At 33.4% G+C, this 21,265-nt stretch overlaps 1 protein-coding gene across 4 annotated transcripts in view; it reads right to left on the minus strand.

The window, feature by feature from the left end:
- Positions 1-21,265, minus strand: part of LOC145316981 (fat-like cadherin-related tumor suppressor homolog) — a 77,884-nt gene that overhangs the window by 26,206 nt on the left and 30,413 nt on the right. For all 4 annotated transcript variants that reach the window (XR_013878791.1, XR_013878790.1, XR_013878789.1 and 1 more), the window contains exons 5-8: positions 18,635-20,893; positions 18,212-18,278; positions 16,228-17,386; positions 7,884-8,311 (exon numbers count right to left, since the gene is read on the minus strand). Coding sequence is in view for 1 of the 4 variants with exons in the window: in XM_080157836.1 (XP_080013962.1) it covers positions 7,884-8,311; positions 16,228-17,386; positions 18,212-18,278; positions 18,635-20,893 (3,913 nt within the window). In the remaining 3 variants the exon portion in view is untranslated. The remainder of the gene's footprint in view (positions 1-7,883; positions 8,312-16,227; positions 17,387-18,211; positions 18,279-18,634; positions 20,894-21,265) is intronic.

The raw sequence follows: 21,265 nt of genomic DNA on the forward strand, positions 1-21,265 counted from the left end.
TAGAGATGTTTATACAATTACGCCAGATATTAGTCATAATAGCAGACTTCCTAGTAGATTTATATCACCCTTCTTATGGTATATATGGTAAAAATTGTAGAATGTAACAGTTGCTTTCCAATTTTTAAAGAATTTTTAATCATAATGCCATTTAGCTTTGAATAATCTGTATCATACATTCAAACGTTGTTAATAAATGAAATTAAAAACAAGGAGGGAGGGGAATTTTGGCTATTTATTACACTAGTCCCTAAAGTTTTATGATAATCTTCCCTTTTTTTTGGCTTACCAACTCCGGGGACTTCTATTGAATTTTGTTTGGATGGTTCAAACGTTTCAAAAAAAGAGTTAATTTTGTGTATCATCATTGGGGATGTACGTACATCAATTTATTGGCCATTTCCTGAATTGAATAGGTAAAATATAAGTTTGTATTTGCATAAATGAAGGAACACTACAAAGTAATATATAGAACATCATTACAGACAAATTAACAACAAACCAACCAACTATGGTTTTGATATTTAAGTAAGATTTCTTATATTTTTGTAATAAAATAAAACATTATAGGATTGAAGAGATAAAAGAAACTAACAAGCTAAAATTTACTTTTGAACAGTCAAATTGTTATCTCTAATACATATATATTATTGCCAGAATCATATAGTACTTTTATATTTTTTTTTGATATTACAATTCATTCAGGTTTTTCTGTATACCTTTTTTGAAAAGTTTCCTACAGGTCCTAGGGTGTCAAAAGACTTTTTTTTATTAAATTGCGAAGACCTGAAAACTATAATTGTCACAAAATTTTATATAACATTATTTTCAACATATAAATTTGTTACATAACTTTAATGGCATTGGATTTTAACCCCTTAAACTAAAGATAAGCCTACTTTTACTAAAAGGGCATAGATATACATCTTGATTTTTAGATCTTTAATATCTTAAACATAAAGTAGTAGGGGTTGGTCTGATACTGATTATACAACAGATCTATAGTATAGATGTATATACAGACAACTACCTCCCTTCATTTTTTAAAGACCTCTTTTCTCTGCTCTAAATTTTTTTCTGCTACTTGGCTGTGTAATATAAGCGATACCATTGGTTGATTTTCAATGACCCAATAGAAAGGTTGCACAAGATGGTTGCGATGGGGAGATACAGTTATTTAACCCTTTCTCCCTCTAGTGTTTTACTCTAATGATTATACTGTCCCAAAATTGTAAACTTTATAAGGTGGTTTTAGACTATTTTCTTGACCTACCCTCTCTTAGAGGCTAGGCGTGATGCAACAAGTATTCCATACAGTAGTAAGATGTATTAACGTATGTAGTTTGTCCCGAAAGAGCTCATAAACTATTCAATATTGCAAGCTATAATTGGAAGAGATAAATTAATCTACTTTTTGTTATTCAGAATAATTATCCTTCCTTAATCCTTGTGTGAAACCACATTACAAATAGGATTGTGTGTTTGTGTCTTTGTGGCTTAGCCTTGTAACAATTTATTTAAATCGTAGATTATTGGAGTAGTTGCGAAGACAGGTATTTTATTTGTAGTTTATTTTTATTTAAATTATAGAATATTTTAGTAGATTAAAGAGTAGATATTTTATATTTTAGTGTTGCTATTTTATCTTAATCATAGAATAATGTGATAGGCTTGTAGACAGCTGTTCAGTGTATGATGGCTGATTCAAACAATCCTTTTTAGTAATTCAGTATTTTGAACACAGGTATTTAATATTTGTCTTTAGGACTAATCCTTGAATTTATTTTATTCAAATCATAGAAAAAGAGGATTAAAAACAAGTGAGGTAGAATTTCCTTCCATAGAATAATACTTAGGTATTAATGAATGTAGTTTCTAAATACATATATTCCATAGTAAAAGCTGACAAATCCGCTAAAACTTTGTGACACTGCATCTTACAAACTAAGTGTCCATATCAAACAACTTTGTAGCTAACTCTGCACTGATTGTCAGAGCAAAATTTTGCATATTTTTTATAATTTAGTGAGTAAGTGAGTATTAGGTACCCAATATTATTTAGCTATCACACAGGGATTTACCAAGGAAATAAATTGATATACACCCCCAAAAATTACCCCTTATATAGATCAACATTATTGGTGAAAAGATTGATCACTGCTAGTGTGAACAACCTAAAAAAAAGTAACAAAGTTTGAAGACAACAAAGGGTACCAGTATAATTTATAGTCCAATGTCCCCTCCCTACCTGGCTATCCATACAAGTTTTATTAGCGTAGATGATCTAGAATAAGAGCTTTCAGCAAACCAAACGTTCCACATATGAATAAAAATTACTTATTTATTGGCAAAATTTAAAGTTTCTACCAATGCATTGGTTATACCTTCCTGAAATTTTGTTGTTAGCTTGGTTTTTGGCTGTTTTAAACAAAAGGATATTATACGTAATTGTATGAAGACTTGTCGCCTCTCTTTTCTAGTTTTGATTGAATGAATTTTAACTAGGTTACAACTTATACAAGTTCTCAGGAGGGAAGGGGACATTGGACTGTAAATGGTACCCAAAGTTTTATAAATTAGCTGGTTCCAACATGCAGTGTCCTGGCAGTGGCTACAATAAGGAAATTTTTTATCCTAATAGGAAATTCACATCAATCCATCGTCCATTATCTCAACCCGTAAGTTTATTTTTACAAGCTACCAATGGCAAAAATCAGTTAAGAATGAGAGGGGGAGGGGTGGAATTCATTTTTCGGTATTGTTTCGAGTTCGATGGGATTGGAACAAGTTCTGGACCATACTAAAAATCATGCATCGTAATGTATTAATGTCAATGAATATTACAATAAAAGTCCTTCGGAACCTCGGAACTAACAAAACTGGTTTTAATCTTATGATTTTTCATTTTAATATCCACGAAAAACTGTCTAAAATACGATGCGATAAATATCTATTTCCAACTCATTTTAAAATCGGATAATGAACTTGCCAAATTCCTGGTAATTTACACGCTCAAAAGTTCTCAGTTAAGTTTCTATCCATATATTTCATTGGCTCTCTGTGAATCCAACTAAAAAAGTGCCTAAATTTTGTATTTGTAGGGTGACTTTTGCTGGAATTGTCAATAAAAAAGATACATATATGTAGAGAGGTAGGGGACATTAGAATGTATATTATACAGGTACAAATATTTTTTAACGTTTTTTTATTTGTTGGATTAAAAACTTTGGTACTTTTTATTGGATCTTAATTGGTTGGTACAATTTATAATTTTTTCCTAAATGGGTTTAATCTAAAGAAGGGGTTATTTTGTTTATCAAAATTAAAGGTGTACATAAATTTGTCGCCCAATGTCTCCTCCACTAATATCTATAGAAAAGTTTAGCAATAACTATTCTGATTTTTTTGAAATCCGTCATTCAACAAAAATGTTAACAGTCCAAATTTTACCTATTTAAACAACAGAAAAGCTACTATACTTAAAGATAACCATTATATGAACACTGATAATATTATATTCATAAGTAGAAATTTAGAACTAACTTTTAACTAACTAAAAATTGATTTCAAATTTAAATATCAAAGATAGTTTAGGAACTAAATCAAATTCATAATAATATTTAAATTATTAAAGTGGGGACGTAAATTTAAAGATTTGAAAAACGTTCTAATGTTCTTTTTAGGCTAGCAAAGAAAAAAAGATTCCCACGGGGAAAGTACCACGTAGATAGGTATAGTACCCCGTCTTTTTAGAGCCCTCCTTACCCAATAGAAGCAAAAATATATTTTTAGGGAGTAAAATGCGGGAGTGGGGTTTATCGGTAGTCCAAAAAGAACCACAAATTTTAAAAGTTGTGTGTGGTTTACTATATTTAAAAGTTTCCCCCAGCATTTAAAGAACGATGATGAAATGACCGTAAACCAACCAAGGGGGGGGGGGGGGAGTTCTGACACATTTGCGTAAACAGTGAGTATAGGCTTTATCTTTGGACTGAGAGGATAGGTTATTAGGGATAAAATCATTCTTATATGATGAATTTCCCCCAGATTTAAGATCTTTTGGATAGGCCTCCAGGTTCCGGAGCTCCAGGCCTCCAGGTGGTCTCTGTACAGGTAAAAATGAAAAAAAAAAAATTTTAAAGTTAAAAATCAACTTATAAAACATAATATGCATATTTTTTCTTCAAATATGTGAATAATATTAAAAAAGATGCATATTTTGTTTTATAAGTTGACCTGTAACTTAAAAAAAAAATTTTTTTTTTCATTTTTACCTGTACAGAGACCGCCTGGAGGCCTGGAGCTCCGGATCCTGGAGGCCTATCCAAAAAATCTTAAATCTGGGGGAAATTCATCATATAAGAATGATTTTATCCCTAATAACCTATCCTCTCAGTCCAAAGATAAAGCCTATACTCACCGTTTACGCAAATGTGTCAGAACTTCCCCCCGCCCTTAGTTTACTACTTTACCTTTTCTGTTATTTTAATCAATCCATACAATATTTTTTCTATTTCTAATATAAGAAATTCAGGGTATAGTCCCTTTCGTTACAACGCCTATTAGGGGCGTTTCTTCGTATTTTCACATTAGCTGTTGATAGGTTTTTTTAGGTTTGGTTATAATATGTTAGGTGATTACACCGCAGGGTTAGGCAATTGGTCCCGCAGGGGCCAGAAATAAGAGAAAACCTACTGTGAAAAAACGACAAAACGCCTATTAAGAGGCGTTGTCACGAAAGGGACTATACCCGAAATTTATACAAAAATAATATAAAAAGTTGAAAACCAAAAGTGGCCCAGAAAAGTTTTTGGTTTTAATCCATCATAAAACAGTTGAAGCATTTCATAATCTGTCACAAATTCTTGGGTTTAATTTGATATTTTCAAACACAAAATTAGAGTTTTTAAGTCTTTAAACTTTAAAATAATATTATTAGGACAAAATGGACTAACTTCTGAATACAATGGTGTAAAAAGAAAATTGAAGTAACATTTAAAAGTTAATTAGAACTTGCAAATCATAGAAGTTGTTTACATAAGATATTACACTGCACCTAAGGTAGGCTTTCCAGAAAGAAAAATATAAATTGAAGGTATTTAGCGATATGACAAAGGAATCAAAATTAGTCCTGTTCCCAAATGTTGCCAGTGATTAATTCTGATAGTAATTATGAAATAAATTGAAGACTACTCATTCATTATTTTAAAAATATTTTGTATTCTTAATATAAACAACTTGCCAGAAAGGTAAACCTATGATGAACTGAATTTAGTTTCCGAAAGTGTGCGTAGCTTCCGCCTCCTATCTCAATATTTGCTACTAGCTAAAAAAGCTTCCAACTTCAAAAAAAATCAAAATTTGAAAAATTAAAACTTTTGAATGTATGATGTATAAATCGTTTATACATTAAATCGCTTTTCCATTTGACTGGAGTCGCTGAAAATAGGGTCTGCAATAATTGGGTTATCTGCTGTACACTTTAGGAAACTAGGGCTCGAATAGGAAATTTATTTCAGCTGATCAAACCTATATAGTAAGATAAAGAGGTGCTACAATAATACAGATGTATGTATATTATTTTATATTCTTAATATTAACAACTTGCCAGTAGGGTAAGATAAAGAGGTGCTACAATAATACAATAAATACAGATGTATGTATATTATTTTTTATTCTTAATATTAACATCTTGCTAGAAAGGTAAACCTATATTTTGGGGGAAGATTAGGATGTAGAACATTTACACCGTCAGACCTACATCTCCCTCGATTTTATTTTGCTATTTTATCAATATAATTTATTGTAATTTTGTAGGTCTACTTGGTAGTTAATGGTCTCTCTTAGTAATGATAAATGAAGGAATAAACGAGAAATATAACTTAAGTTTAGACAAAATAGGTATAGCAAGGATATAACAATTATTAAAAACTGTTTCTGAGATATTATTGAAAGTACGAACAAGCATATACAATTAAAGGGGGAACTTTTATAGAAAAAAAAATTATTTTGTCTCAAAATTATCAGTTCTTTATTGGTTAAAATTACAGAATGATATTAAGTATAAAAATAAGATGATTAAAGTTTTCTTTGGAAAAAGTATAATTTCCCGTTTTTAAATATTAATGAACACACAATTAGATATGCCTCTAGAAAATATCTATTACATCTAAGCATTAACAAATCTGTAAATATATCTTCATATATTATTAGGTATATTTTTTCAGAAAAAATAATTTGAGGTTTTTTAACCGCTGAATATTATTTTGGACTTTATTGGCTTATTAAAATGAAAATATTGCTGTCTATTTTAAAGCGATAATTCTTAATGAGTTTATTATGATTTTACAAATTTACTTTCCTATAAATATTAAATATTTAATACGCCTAACATAGCAGCAGTTTGTACTTTCAAAAAATAGTATTTAGAAGACTGCAGCAGCTGACCATTGACGGATTAACCTCTGTAAGATATATTGACTCGATATAATATTACGAAATGAATGAAAAGAAAAAAACTATAGAAAGTCTAGATGAACAATCCCTTATTTAAACCACTAGTAATATTGTAGGAATAATCATGCCACATTATTGGTTGGAAAGTGAACACATTCTTATACGAAGACCGGTCTTTTATTTCACTATTTCTTGGATATTTCTTTATTTTCACTCGTTTCATGGAATTAAATGATGTGACTAAATATAAAAGGCTAGGTAAAAATTGAACATCGATGGATTTAAATATTCAAATTCATTTATTTTCAAAAACTCCTCTGGAAAATCCAGACTTTTTCAAATGAGTAGAAATGGCGAGTTTAAGAGAATCTTCACTAAAGAGAAGATTCAATATAAATAGCCAAAAGGATATTATTGAAATATATAAAAAATTTTATGTGCAAAGCGTTTTTACAACACAGATTACCGTCTATAATAGTGTTGGTCGGAATTATCAAAGTTCGAAAATTGGTATTTAAGAATTTGCTTAGATTACTTAACCAAAGATTTTTACCTCATTTTAAAAAACATAATTATTCTCATTATTTTTAAAGCAAATAATTTCTAAATTCAAAAAAATAATTGCTTAAATGAATAGTATCATCCTTGTTATATTCCAGACTTGCATATTTTAAACCCTTCAAACAAACAAAAAAAATTGTGTTTTATAGGGAATTTGAAACTTTGAATCAAGAATATAAACGTACAATAAATTACATATTTTAATTAAAGTATTTTAGACTATACCAAAGCAATTGACGACAAACGTTTCAAACTTATAAATAATTTGGCTGATTTAAGGAAACACCGTGCATGTTTAAAGGCCTTTTATAAACAAATAAAGAGGAATTAAAACAAATAAAGAATTTATTGAGTGCCTCCTTTTTACATTGATAGGCCTCAATCCTTTTTCAATATAATAATATGTATGTTTAAATAGCGGAGCTACTATGCTCTAAAGTTGGGTACCTTAGATACGTCAGTCCGAATGAGGCCATTAAGTACCTTGTTTATTTTTTAAAAAGGAGTTTAATCTGTAGGTATTATAATGATAATTTCTGCTAAAAATTTACTTAATTATTTTTAATGTTGTAGTAAGTTTGTCATTACTGCGCTTCCTAAATTATTGACATACATATAAACCAAAAAGAACATAAAAGAGATAAATCAATTGAAAATAAAATTATCGCATCGTATTATAAACAGCTTTCCGTGGGCAGTAAAATGAAAAATCATTAAGATTATTAAATTATGAAATTTTATTTTCTTATTCTTAAAAATTGTCTAGAATACGATACATGATTTTTTAGTATGGCTCATGACCAGTTATAATTCAGCGGAAATAAATCGGTTTCTAGGCCATACTGGAAGAAAAAAAAGATTCCTACCTGGTCTAAATCTGTAGCTGTGAGAGTGACAATATGCTTGCCAACACTGGCCGTCTCAATCACTCTGGCCGAGTAGCTGGTCTGGCTGAACACCGGGCTGTTATCGTTCGCGTCCATCACCGTGATGTTGACCGCCGCCTGGTTGTACAGCGGCGGTGTGCCACCGTCTCGTGCCTGCACCGTCAGATAGTAGTCTTTGCCGCGTTCATGGTCAATTTCGCCGGCGATCGAGATGAAGCCAGTGGTGGGGTCAATGACAAACTTGTTGTGCTGGTTGCCATGCACGATGGAGTAGCTGATCTCGGCGTTGACGCCGGAGTCCAGTGAGGTGGCGAGCACGCGCACAACGTCGGTGCCCAGCGGTACGTTCTCGGCAACCGTGGCGAAGTAGTACTTGCTCGTGAACTCTGGTGGGTTGTCATTCACATCTAGAAGTAAAAAAATATTTATAGAATGGTGGGTATAGTATACAAAAATGAAATCACTAGGTATATGAAATAATACAGATTTTTTTTGTAGCTGTTATGTACTATACTTTATTCTTTTAAGACGAATGCGGCTTTGACGGCCTCCTCCCATTTTTTGTTGCGTCTACATAAAGTAATTTTCACAGACAGACTTTGAAAATTATTATTGTTATTACCATAAACCATAATGACAATTAAAATAAAACATTTTTCACTTAAAAGCAAAATTTAACCCATTTTTCATAAAAACTGTTTAATCTTAAAACAATATTTTTTCCCCAACATTTTTATAATTTTCATGAAAATATTGGAACAAACTTGTTTTTGTCAGTTTTTATAAAGGATTAAAAATCAGGGATATTGGGATATTTTTTATTTAAACGCAGCTACTCTATAATATATATATCCGTCCCTAAGTCAATCATTCCATTAAGAAAGATATGGAAATTGCTTGTTTATTAAATGATTTTAAAATTAGTAACAAATAATGCCTAATATTGAACTAACTTACTACCGAAAAGACATAATTTAATTATTGAATGACAATACATGTTATAAAAACTAATTTCTTTTAGTACTTAACGATTTTATTAGGATAACTTTTTTTGAGTAACACTTTTACGCAAAAAATGACGCATTCCTTATCCATGAAGAAAATATTTTTGAATATTCATAATTAATTTTTACCTTTCAGCATAGTTTCTCTTAGGGTAAAGTGAAAGGTAAATTAAATATTTTTGTTTCCTGTTTTTAAGATGAATTAATCCATTTAAAAATTATGTAAGGCGATTTTACATAAAAAAATAAGAAAACTCTATTTCATGATAAAAAATTTATACTAAAATATTACAAGCATATTATTCTTTAATTGTTAAAATAGACGTGCTTACACTTTCATAAATACTATTAGTAGAGTTGCTACGCTTCTTAGATTATGCCCTATCTTCATATGAAACCACTTAAATTTGCAAAACGGTAGTACAATTTTTACTATATATTTACTACTACTGGAACCTCCACCAAAAAATCTTTTTAATTTTTGTTAAATTTTGTTTGGGATCGCACTCCCAACCCATTAGCCTAAAACCTTCCTTTAAAACGATCCGTCATCTTATGTGATCTTTTAAGACATGCACACATCTTATTACTTTAAAGACCAACAACTCTATCCCTAAAATTCTGAATTTTGCTACAAATAACTTTGTAAAAATATTTAGAATTTTTCAAGCCATGCAAAAACGCCAATTAGTAGAAATATTTAAGAATTATTGACTTTTTAACATCTTAATAGGCAACTAAAAATACCTTAGCAAATTGTTTAGTTATTAAATATAAGATGCAGTAAGAACAAGGACGTTTTATTTATTTAACTAGCGCAGCTAACAGTAGCTCTTAAATGGAAAGGAAAATAGCAAAAAAAACATCCTATTTGACATATGAGACTTCTCTTAAAAGCCTAATCCAATTGGTGCAGCCATTTTAGAGATATTTTGCTCCATAACAAAAAAGAGATTTCAAGATTTTTTCAAAACGTAAAAAAAATTCTTAATCATTTTAAAAAGATTATGTTTTAAGCTTTTAATGAAACAAATTATTAAGATGATCTATAGGGCATTTTTTCTAAGTGACGTTAAAGAAAAAAGGATAAACTGGAGTTGTATATTCAGCTGCGCGGTTGAAAGTATATTATTGAAGATAAAAGTGAAAACCGATGTTGCATCTAAGACACAAATAATATTCTGACAAACAAATCAATGTATCAAATAGAATGGGTAAATTTGGTTAGGGAGAGGACATTGGACTGTTTTTTTTATCTGGTACACAAAGTTTTAAAAAACATGCGCACTCAACAAAACTTTACTTGTACTAAATCCTCATTGGTTTGTCTAAACTTTATAACCAATAATTTTAATTTACAGATGGGGTAATTTTGTTTTTCATCATTGAGATTGTACATTGATATATCGTCCATTGTATTTTCAATTAAAATCCTTGGGTAAATGAGGTGTCGGATAAATAACTAAAGGAGAAGTAAATCGGTTTCTATTTTCCTGAGTATCTCTCTGTGTCCGAACTTGCATTAATTGAGAATTGCATGCAAAAATAACAATTGTTTTTGCATAAATACTTTCTGCAAACTCAAGCTCTATAGGCATTCGTTACCCTTACTTGAAAAATAGTTATTATACTTGATATAATATTACTTGGATCTTTCACCAGATTTTCATGTTTTCTAATGAATGAAACAGCGGGCTAAAATAACGATTCCATCAACCCCCTTTACCCCATCCCATCTACTAGATGTTGAGCGAAATGACCACTAAACTAGTTCCATGTTATCAACCTAAATTAGCAACAATTTTCCCCCTGTCACAATATCCGCGTATATTCTACATCCATTGTTAATAAATATATATATATATGTAAGAGGGATTTTTAAAGTATATTTTACACTCTTCTAAAAAATGATGATATATTTGGATTTAAACAATTATTTTCAATTAATTTTGTCTCTTGTAGAAGTGAATTAAGCAATATTAAATTTGGTCGTACTCGTAGGTTAAACAATCTAAAAATGTTGACCGCTTCACCCCTTCCCAAAATTGAAATTTGGTATTTTTCTCAAGATTGTAAAGGATATTCAATACAAAATAGAATTATGCATAGATGTATATACAGATAACTACCTGCCCCCCTTTTCCAAGGACCTTTTTCGTCTGCTAGCAAATTGTTTTCAACTACATGGCTGTATTAATATTCCCGACACTATTGGTTGATTTTCAAAGAACCCTTGGGGTTGGTAGAAGTTTCTTGGGATGGAGACATACAGTTATTTAACCATTTCCCCATTCAGTGTTTTACTCTAATAATACAAAAATAGTAATATTATTAATTTCTAACTGCCTTTAAATGGATATTATCATTCTTGTTTTCAATACCTTGGCGTGGGCTAACTTTTAACTCAATATCCTTTAAAATGATTATCATAATATTGACCATACCCCCCCCCCCCCCCCCCCCTCCTTCACTTAACCTTGGCAATGCTATTTTATGCAGTTTTCTTATTTATTCAAGTGCAGAAATGCATTATATAATATTCTAATATTATTTAATGTTTTCAATGACATAAACCAAATAATATTATTTAGCAGCCGAAAAATATGGTCTAAATGGGTATTCTCTTGGTTTGTAATCATTTGGACGCACACAAGTCCAAGAGCATATGATACTACATCCTTATTCTTTTCGCTAATTTATTTTTGCGATTAAATGATACTTTTTGACATAAAGGCTAATTGTTTTACCGGTAATAAGTAATACGATTTTTTGTTTGTCCGTTTCAGGGATAAGGGATGGGAAACGTAAGAAAATATTATTTCAGGCCTATTTCAAGCCTAGGCCTAATAAACCAGTTTTGGGATGACGCAGTGGTTCGTCCTAAACTCTAATGAAAAAGCTGTGTGTGTGTGTGTAGATAAAGTATAGAATCAAATTCAGGTAGCTAGTTTAAAGTAAAAAACATAACTTTTTATAAACCTATATATTAATGGCTTTTGTTAAAATGAAGTTTTTTCTCTCCCAAAATTTTTTATCTTTTACTTTGGTAATTTGAACTGTCAGAAAGCTATCGTTGGGTTTCCCTCAGACAGATTTTAGTTTGTATTATTTGCATTTTTATTAATGAGTAAAAATTTTATTTGAAAATTTCATTGCTAATTAAAATTCAAAATAAATAAATAAATATGCACTTGGGTAACATTCTATCAAGTTCTTTGGATACTATAATGTAATAATATATCTGTACTGTGTTGTATTGTACAAAAATTAAGGTTAAGGTGTTGTATCAATTCTGTACTAAATTTTTAAAATTCAAAATACAACATCTAATTTATAAACTACCAAATGAAAATTCGTAGCTACCTTCTTTCCAAAAAAATAATCCCGTTATTTTTGTTTTTTCTATATGGCCCTTTTTTAATGTTTAACTCTAAGCAGATTTAATAATTAAACTAATGTGATCTAACACCATTTATATTTATTTTTTCGTAGCAGACGAAATCATTATTTTTTCTAGAATTGTCTGCTTCTAAAATTTCCGCCATCTGTGATTTGGGCTTGTTTTGTATCAACCAATCACCAATTGGCGCCGCCAATTGGTGATTGGTTGATACAAAACAAGCCCAAATCACAGAACACTATTGGTTTAGAGCGGTAGCCAATATGAGCCGTCCGCCAGTAAGGTCATTAAATTAGGCAAATGGTAAAAGTTGCATGATCCCTTTCAAAACCAGGCCGAGACCTAATTTATGGCCAGGTTTCCTATCCCTTATCCCTGGTCCGTTTAGATCTCACTAACCACTGAACCGATTAAGTTCTCTAATTTAGAAAAGCTTCACATAGGTTCGGGATAGTTTTATGATATCACTAGGAATATGTAACCTAGGACAACTATTTCCGTAAGTAGTGCAGCAATAAAAAGCTAACATTGTTAAAAAGAACAGTAAAGTAACAAACAGCAAAATAATATAATTCTGGTTCCAGGACAAACGCAGGAGTCCCAAACGTCGGAGTGGACAAACGCAGGAGTGTTAAAATAATAATTTTATTAAGTATTTCTATATAGATTAGGTTAGGTTAAGATATGAATGAACAAATAAGCCCCCCGCAGGGGTTAGGCATTTAAAAAAAACTATAAGATGGTCTAAAATAGGTTAGGTTAAGTGTCCACTCCGACGTTTGTCCACTCCGACGTTTGGGACTCCTGCGTTTGTCGTAGGACCGTAATTCTTATGTCCATAATAACTAAGCATTAACTTAAAAATCTATTTTATGTAAAGCACGCAAACAAAGTAGGGTTTAAAATTGCTCCAAATGCATGATAAATGAAAATTATTGATAATTGGACTTAATTTTGATGATAGCATGATAAGAAAGGTAATGGAATCGTAGGATGAACTTTTTTAAATTTAAGAATTTTTTAATTTAAGCAAAATTGAAAGTATAAATTCTTATTTCACACCTGTGGCTTCGCCCCACGCCTCAAGGAGATATAGAAAAAAAAACTTTCTGGGACCAATGTAAAACATTTAAAATATTGTTGAAATATCGGTCCATCTAAGAGTCACAAACATACATAAAGATAGACATCCTGTTACTTTGTGGAAATAAATTAAAGTAAAAAGCTTGGGTTTTATACTTGTCATATCTAGAATAATATATGTACTCAAAATTCTACCCCTCTCCCCTTATTTATGAGGGAAAGGAATAGGTAAAAAAAGGTCCAGTGGAGAAAAAATTGTAAGAAGTATTTTTTAAAAATAATTTTCATTTTATACAATGTGGGTAGTTTTAATATTTGTAATGCCATTATTTTTATCTAATGAATATAAAATTTTTATAAATTAAACCTCTCATTCAATGGCTTTAAAACTTATGTGACATTGTGATTGGGTAGCACAAACTAGCAGTGTCCAAATAGTTTTTTATCTTTTGCATCAATTTATCATCTATTTTTATGAAAATTTTCAGCTAAGCTGTGTTTTTCAGTATCTTATCTATAAGCAGAATGTTGCAATTGTTATCCAAAAATGAAAGATGTACAATTTTATAAGAGTATGTCTTTTCAGCAAGTCGAAAATGTATAAAAAAAATTTCCCCTATATCCATGTCTTATCTCTACAACTTTTCAAAATACATATTTGCTGCATATTTATTAGGCGCTCCTTCATTGTAGCAACTTTTGTCTTTAGGTTTTCATTTAAACATAATATAATTGAAGTTTTTATTGATTATATACATTTTTTTAACCTACAGCCATCAAGAAAAACATTTTTCCTTTGAATTCTAAAATTGTCAAATATGATCATTATTGAGATCACATGCATTATTTTTATCCTTATACTATAGTGCAAAATAAGGAGCCTGTATTATCTATAATACAAAGTAGAACGATGTCTGTCTGTCCGTCTGTCTGTCTGTCCCTTAAGATCTCGGTAACCACTGAAACGATCGGATTCTACTCTTCAGGGTATATACCTATTGGTCCTGTGGTGGTTTTAAGCTATTTTCTTGGGGGGTGGGACACCCCCAACCCCCCCGAAAACAAAAAAATCCCCCTCCCATTTTTTTTTTTTTTTTTTTTTTTTTTTTTACAAATTTTACGAATTTTACGAAATTTACGAATTTTACAAAATTTACGAATTTTACGAAGTTTGCGAATTTAATCGCAAAATGTTTTCCTGCTAGGTAGGTGCGAAAATTTGTGATCCGTTCTGCTGGGTAAGTAATAGAAGATGTAATTATACCTCTTGGGGCAAAGCCCCTAGAGGCTAGGGGCGAAGCCACTAGTGCTATTATATAAAGTAGTAAGTTATTTATATGTTCGTTAAGATCTCGCTAACCACTGAACAGATTGAGTCCTCCATTTTAGGAAAGATTCACATTTTATATTTTGTATCTGAGTTTTTGTAATGGGTTTAGGCTTATTTAATGCCCTTTCACCTTCTTTGAATACAGAGCCCCTAATTATTAGGGGCCGCTCATGACATTAAGGTAACAAAAATTTAAGATTTTCACTGACTAGCTTTATAAGTTTTTGCTATTAAAACATTAGCTGTTTTGTGGCGTAACAGAACTTTTGAAAGCTGAACAATAACCAAAAAAGAAACATTGAATTTGTTCATGCCTAATATATTCTTACCAGTATATATATTCACTTCTGTTATTAGGATATTTTCTTACAATATATATTTTTATATTTAGTTTATTTTCAGTATAAATACTTGTAAACTGAGTCAGTCTATTAATAATGATTTTAATTGTAAGCTTAATTAGCTTAATTAAAACTTAGTTTAAAGCATTTTGTAATTAACAAATTTTATATATGTATTTATCAAGTCTATTACATAAAATATAGACCTTAAAAACCTCTGGGCACTTATTTTTTTCTTTTTTTTTGAGGGGGGGGGGTGGGGTGTTGTTTCTAGAGACAATTTCTCCCCCAAAATAGTTTCAAACCTTCCATGGGCTCCATTGTAAAACCATAACTACACAGAAAGACAGACATCCTGTTACTTTTATGTAAGGTTTATGACTTCTTTATTCTAATATAAATAATTGATGAATATATCCCTGTTGTAATACACATAGTTTAGAGAACTTAAACTAAGCCCTGCGGGGCTGTCCTTAATTTTTGTTGACCTTGTTTCGTTGAAACTATTTGTTTTAGCAATTTTGTCTTATTAGTTTAATATGTTCACACAAGACAGAAAAATAATTGTATAAATATTTAGTAAGAAAATAGCAACTTGCTATCATAATATTAAATAGTATGGGTGTTATTATGTATGAATGGCTGACCGCTAATATCTCTCTAACTACAGAAATGATTAGAGTTCTCTTTTAGAGGAAAGGTTCAAATAGGTTTCCATTTTTAAAACCTATTTTTGAAGTAGGGTAAATCAACTTTAAAAGAAAAAAGTGCAGCCTCCATTATTTTTCAAGTTTTGACATAGTGAAAAGTGTGAGGAAAAACTGACATTTTTTTATATTCAGGCTTTCTAGTAGTTTTGTATGCCAACAAGTTAAAATTGGAAGTAACAATTTCATTGTCAAGTTTAAAATAAAGTTTGCGATAGAAACACTAATACTAGAATTTTAAATATATTCTTCAAATTAAATAAAACTTTTGGTTTAGTAATTGTAAGATAAACATTGAGTTGTGTTTGTGTGTGTGTGTGTGTGTGTGTGTGTGTGTGTGAGAGAGAGAGAGTCTAAAGTTTTAGATTGGACACCTGTAGCATTGCCATCAAACCAACCAACCAACACACACATGACTTGAAGAATAGCTTAGCTACTAAAGAAAAACAAAATTTTACCTAGAACTCTGACAAGAATGTGGGCAACAGCGGTCAACCTGGGCCTCCCCGCGTCCATGGCCCGGACAGACAGGTTGTACATGTCCCTGGCCTCCCTGTCCAGCTCACGGTTCACACGGATCAACCCGTTCTCTGGTTCGATATCAAAATGCCCGTCGGCGGAGTCAATCAACGAATACGTGATCCGCCGATTGTCGCCGAGATCCAAATCGGTGGCATGCACTTTGGTGACAATGCGGCCGATGGCTGCATCCTCCGACACAACCGCGTTCAGCTCGTCTGCGTCAAACATTGGCTTGTTGTCGTTAGCATCCATAATATGTAGCACAACTTTGCTTTCACAAAACCAGGATGGTTCATCCCTATCCGCGACACGAACCACTAGATGATGCTCGTCAATCTGTTCCCGATCAAGCATTAGAGCTGTTGACAGCTGACCTGTTTCTGCGTGAATGCTAAAATATTCCCGGGTTGGCCCGGACAGCGAGAAACTTTGGCGGGCATTTTGTTCTTCATCAGCGTCTGTTGCAGTTATGGTGAGGATATTTGTGCCAGGCAGCAGATTTTCTGATATCTGTTCAACATACTCGTATTGGATACACACTGGTGGTGAATCATTTTCGTCCAACAGTTCAATTAACACTTTTGTATGCGCAACATATAATCCGTCTGTGGCAACAATTTCCAGCCTGTAGTCTTTTTGGGTTTCGCGGTCTAGTGCTCCGGCAACGTAAACTTCGCCGTTACGTTTCACCTGGAATTGGCCGTTCAGGTCGCCATTGCTGATGGAATACATGATGTCTGATCTGATGTCTTTGTCGGCGTCTGTGACTTGTAGTTGGAATATTACGGTGCCAGGTAGAGCACCTTCATTGACAGCCGCAGTGTATAGAAGCTGGCTGAACTCGGGAGGATTATCGTTGGTATCCATAAGATTTATCTGAACCTTGGCCTCGGAGGCCAGCTTCTGCTTGCCGTTGTCGGTGGCCACAATATAGAGGGTATATTGCTGGACAGTCTCGTAGTCCAGGTCTGCCTGAGTGGATATCCAGCCGTTGTGTGGATCTATGCTGAACATCTGCTCGAGGTGGGCGGACTGGCTGGCAAAGCTGTAGGTCACCTCCCCGTTGTTGGCAAGGTCCGGGTCTGTGGCTTGCACCTAAATTAAATATCAAGTTTAATTTCAGGTATAGGTAATTAAAATCCTATGGAATAATACACGGCAATGTTGAAAAGAGACTAACCAAGGAAAAACACACAGTCAATTGGAGGAATATATTTCGATTAAATCACATCTAATCCTTGTCAACCTTCTATGGTTCCTTATTGTACAAAAGTTTGTTTGAAATCCTATAATAAGGTGTGTAGGAGAAACATAACATAGGCATAAAAGGTACGTGGAGTTGACGGGAAATAGCATAGGTGATGTCATGTTTGCGAGTATAATAATATTGAAATTGTAAAGGGGGAGGCGGATGTGCCACTTTTTGAAACCAAAACTAAAAGTCAACAAATGAACTCAACTAAAAAAAGAGTTACAGGTCTGAGATTTTGCATGGCAGTTGCTTTATAGAGGTACAATATGGAACTGTGAAGAAACGGCGGCGCAACCGCCGAAAACCGCAGATTTTTTTTGCAATTTCTCGGCGGTTTTCGGCGGATGCGCCGCCGTTTCTTCACTGTTCCATATTGTAACCCTATAAAGCAACTGCCATGCAAAATCTCAGACCTGTAACTCTTTTTTTAGTTGAGTTCCTTTGACTTTTAGTTTTGGTTTCAAAAAGTGGCACATCCGCCTCCCCCCTTTTAAGATCCTGACAAACCAAAGGTCAAAGTAAAGGAGATCTTCACAAAAACTTTCAGCTGTCTACTTTGAGTAACAGCCGAGATAATCACATTTCCTCCATATCATTTCGATCAGAGTAGTTTCTCTACTTAGTATTCAATAAGGAGAATATTTCAAAACCAAATTAATTTTGTGTACCTGAATAATTTGTGTGTGAGGGGCAACAGATTCCAGTAGCTGCACTTCATATTCAGCTGACGAAAATCTAAAAAATATAACATATTATATCCTACCATTTTTATTTCATTTCAATACAGAAAAGGTTAAGAGGAAATAGTTTAGGTTTTAAACCTAATATCTGACATCCTAAATATGACTTTAAAAATTAAACAAGATTAGTTTTCATGTGAAAACTAATGCCTTTTTGAAATAAAGAAACTAGTGTACAAATATATAAAACACATAAAGCGTCTAAAAATTATTCCGACTACATTCACCTACTTACGGCCAAAAATGACGAGAAAGCGTTTGGTAATAAAAATCTAATAGGTGGAAAAGGCAATTACAATGTTTTTTTTTGTTACAATAAGGCCGAAAAAACATTAAAAATTATATCCATACCTGGGAGCATTATCATTGACATCCAGAACCTGGACACTGATCTCCATGTAGGCATTCAAGCTGGGGCTCGAGTCTGTCTCTGCCATCACCACAATGTTGTGCAGTCCCTCGACCTCTCGGTCCAACAGGTTGGATATGATTACCCTTCCCTTGGAGTCAACCTGGAAGAGTGCGTCCTCTTCCCTCGTCCCCTCTTCTGCATATAGTCTAGAGGCTATCTGGTAGTTAACGGTAACGTCAGGTGCCGCTATAACCGCCAATTCCGCCACTATCGTTCCTACCGGGCTGTCCTCGCTTAGAAAGTACATTGGGTTGATCTTCTGAAAGATTGGCGGCGCGTCCAACGGGCTGCGGATGAAAACCTCAACCGGACAGTCAGAATGCTGGAAATTTTCGCCGCCCCGATCCTCGGCGCGAACAAAAAATTGAAATACTTGATTTTCCAACTCCTTAACAGGCGCACGCAAAAATATTTGCCCAGTTTCCTTGTTAATCTTAAAGATATCGTTAACGCCAGAAGACTGCTTGTCGTAGATTGAATATTTAAGCTCGGCATTTGGTCCAACGTCTTTGTCCGTCGCGGAAACTTTGATAATTTCAGTTCCTGCACTTAGGTCAGATGGTATGTTTGCTTTATATTCTGGTAGAGGGAATTCTGGTGCATTGTCGTTTTCATCCAGTAAAATAATCTTTACTGTTGTAAATCCGTTTCTTCCATTGCCATCATTTACTTGAACAGGTATATCATAACTTTCCTTAACTTCACGATCAAGTACTTCAGTGGTAGTAATTAAACCATTATTAGGATCGATTTTGAACAAATGTTTACATTTCTCGGATATTATTGAGAAGGTCAAACGGTCGTTTCCGTCCATATCGCGGGCAGACACGCGGACAACTTCAGATCCCGCGGGAGAATTTTCCCGCATTTTTACCTCGTACAAGGATTGGCGGAATTCTGGGTTGTAGCGGTTGGAGCTGTACAGGTTAACTCCGACCTTGGTGCTACGCGCGTAAACGCCGTCACTGACAGAAATATTTAGCAGGTAATCTTGAGATTTCTCAAAGCTGTGAAGATTTATCAAACTAATTGATCCAGTCTTTTCATCAATTGAGAAAACTTGATGTTCATTACCAGCTGTCACAGAGTATCTCAGCTTGACGTTGTCAGTATAATCCGGATCCACCGCCCGAACCTTACCCACAAACTGGCCGCGAGTCGCCTGCTTGGATAGGCTAAAGTTATACTCCGCCTCGTCGAAACTCGGCGGATTGTCATTGCTGTCTTCGACGGTGATGAACACGATGGTTTCGCCGGTTCTTGGTGGGCTGCCTTTGTCCGTGGCATGTATGGTTAGCGTGTGGCTTTTATGTCTTTCATAATCAAGCAGCTTGGCCAGGCTTATTTCGCCGGTTTCAGCGTCAATTGAAAATAGTTGAGCATCATCATTATGTCTGCTAGTCTCGCCAATATCAATAGTATACTCAATTTCAGCATTCATTCCAGAATCTTTATCACTAGCTTCTACTTTGATTAACACAGATCCAAGAGCAAGAGATTCACTGACGGTAACATAGTAAGAATCATTATTGAATTGCGGAGTGTTATCGTTAGCATCACTTAATGTTATAAATACTATAGCTTCGGAATATCCAGATGTTGATTTGTCAGTAGCCCGCAGGGTTAGCTGATGCATGGAACGTGTTTCATAATCCAATCCTTCGTTGACAAAGATAACACCATCCTTGTAGTCAACAGAAAATATTTCCTCTTCATTTCCAGATTCAATGGTATAGATGAGGTCACCCCCGTTGGGGCTGATAGCTCGGGCTTTTAGAACAGGCGAATAGGTTTCAACATCCTCGGCTACGGTCATTTTATAGCTCTGTTCCTCAAAGCTAGGGACGGATTCTTCTACAATTTTGACTAAAACCTGAGTTTCTGACAAATACGGCGGGCTGCCACCGTCATACGCCGCCACGGTTAGTATAAAATCTTCGCGGGAACTGTTTAATTTCTTCTTCAGCGTGATCAATCCAGATTTGCGGCCGACGCGGAATAAATCGCCGTTGCCGCGCACCAGCTGGTAGTAGATATCGCCGTTCGAGCCCTTGTCCAGGTCAACAGCCATGACCCGGATGACCTGGGTGTCCCTGTCCGCCTCTCTGGAAAGAACGGCGTAGTACGGCTTATTCACGAACATGGGCGGGTTGTCGTTCAGGTCCATAACGGTAACGTCCACTACTACATGGGCAATCCTGAAAAATAAAGAATAATATTAAAAATGCATAAAGAATTATATCCAACGAATCAAGAAAATACTTGAAACATAGTGCATAGTACATAGACGATTAAAAAATTTATGGGATCTAAAGAGATAAGACAATGGCCGGCAAGTAAAAAAATGTACATCCCCATTGATTTATACACAAAATACCCCTTTTTTAAATTCCATTCCTTCTTGCAAAATTTTCCTATGATAAAGGATACATTATTTAGCTACATAAGAAATTCTGAAATTTGAATAATATATGTAGAAGGCTAATGGCGAATTTTAACGTATCCGATCGATTGTTAAGAAATCATATTTGTATTGCAGAAATATTTATTGACAAACAAAAAATTGTATT

Source organism: Acartia tonsa, chromosome 4 (assembly GCF_053477335.1).
Source record: "Acartia tonsa isolate MP-2025a chromosome 4, ASM5347733v1, whole genome shotgun sequence".
Taxonomy (NCBI): Eukaryota; Metazoa; Arthropoda; class Copepoda; order Calanoida; family Acartiidae; genus Acartia; species Acartia tonsa.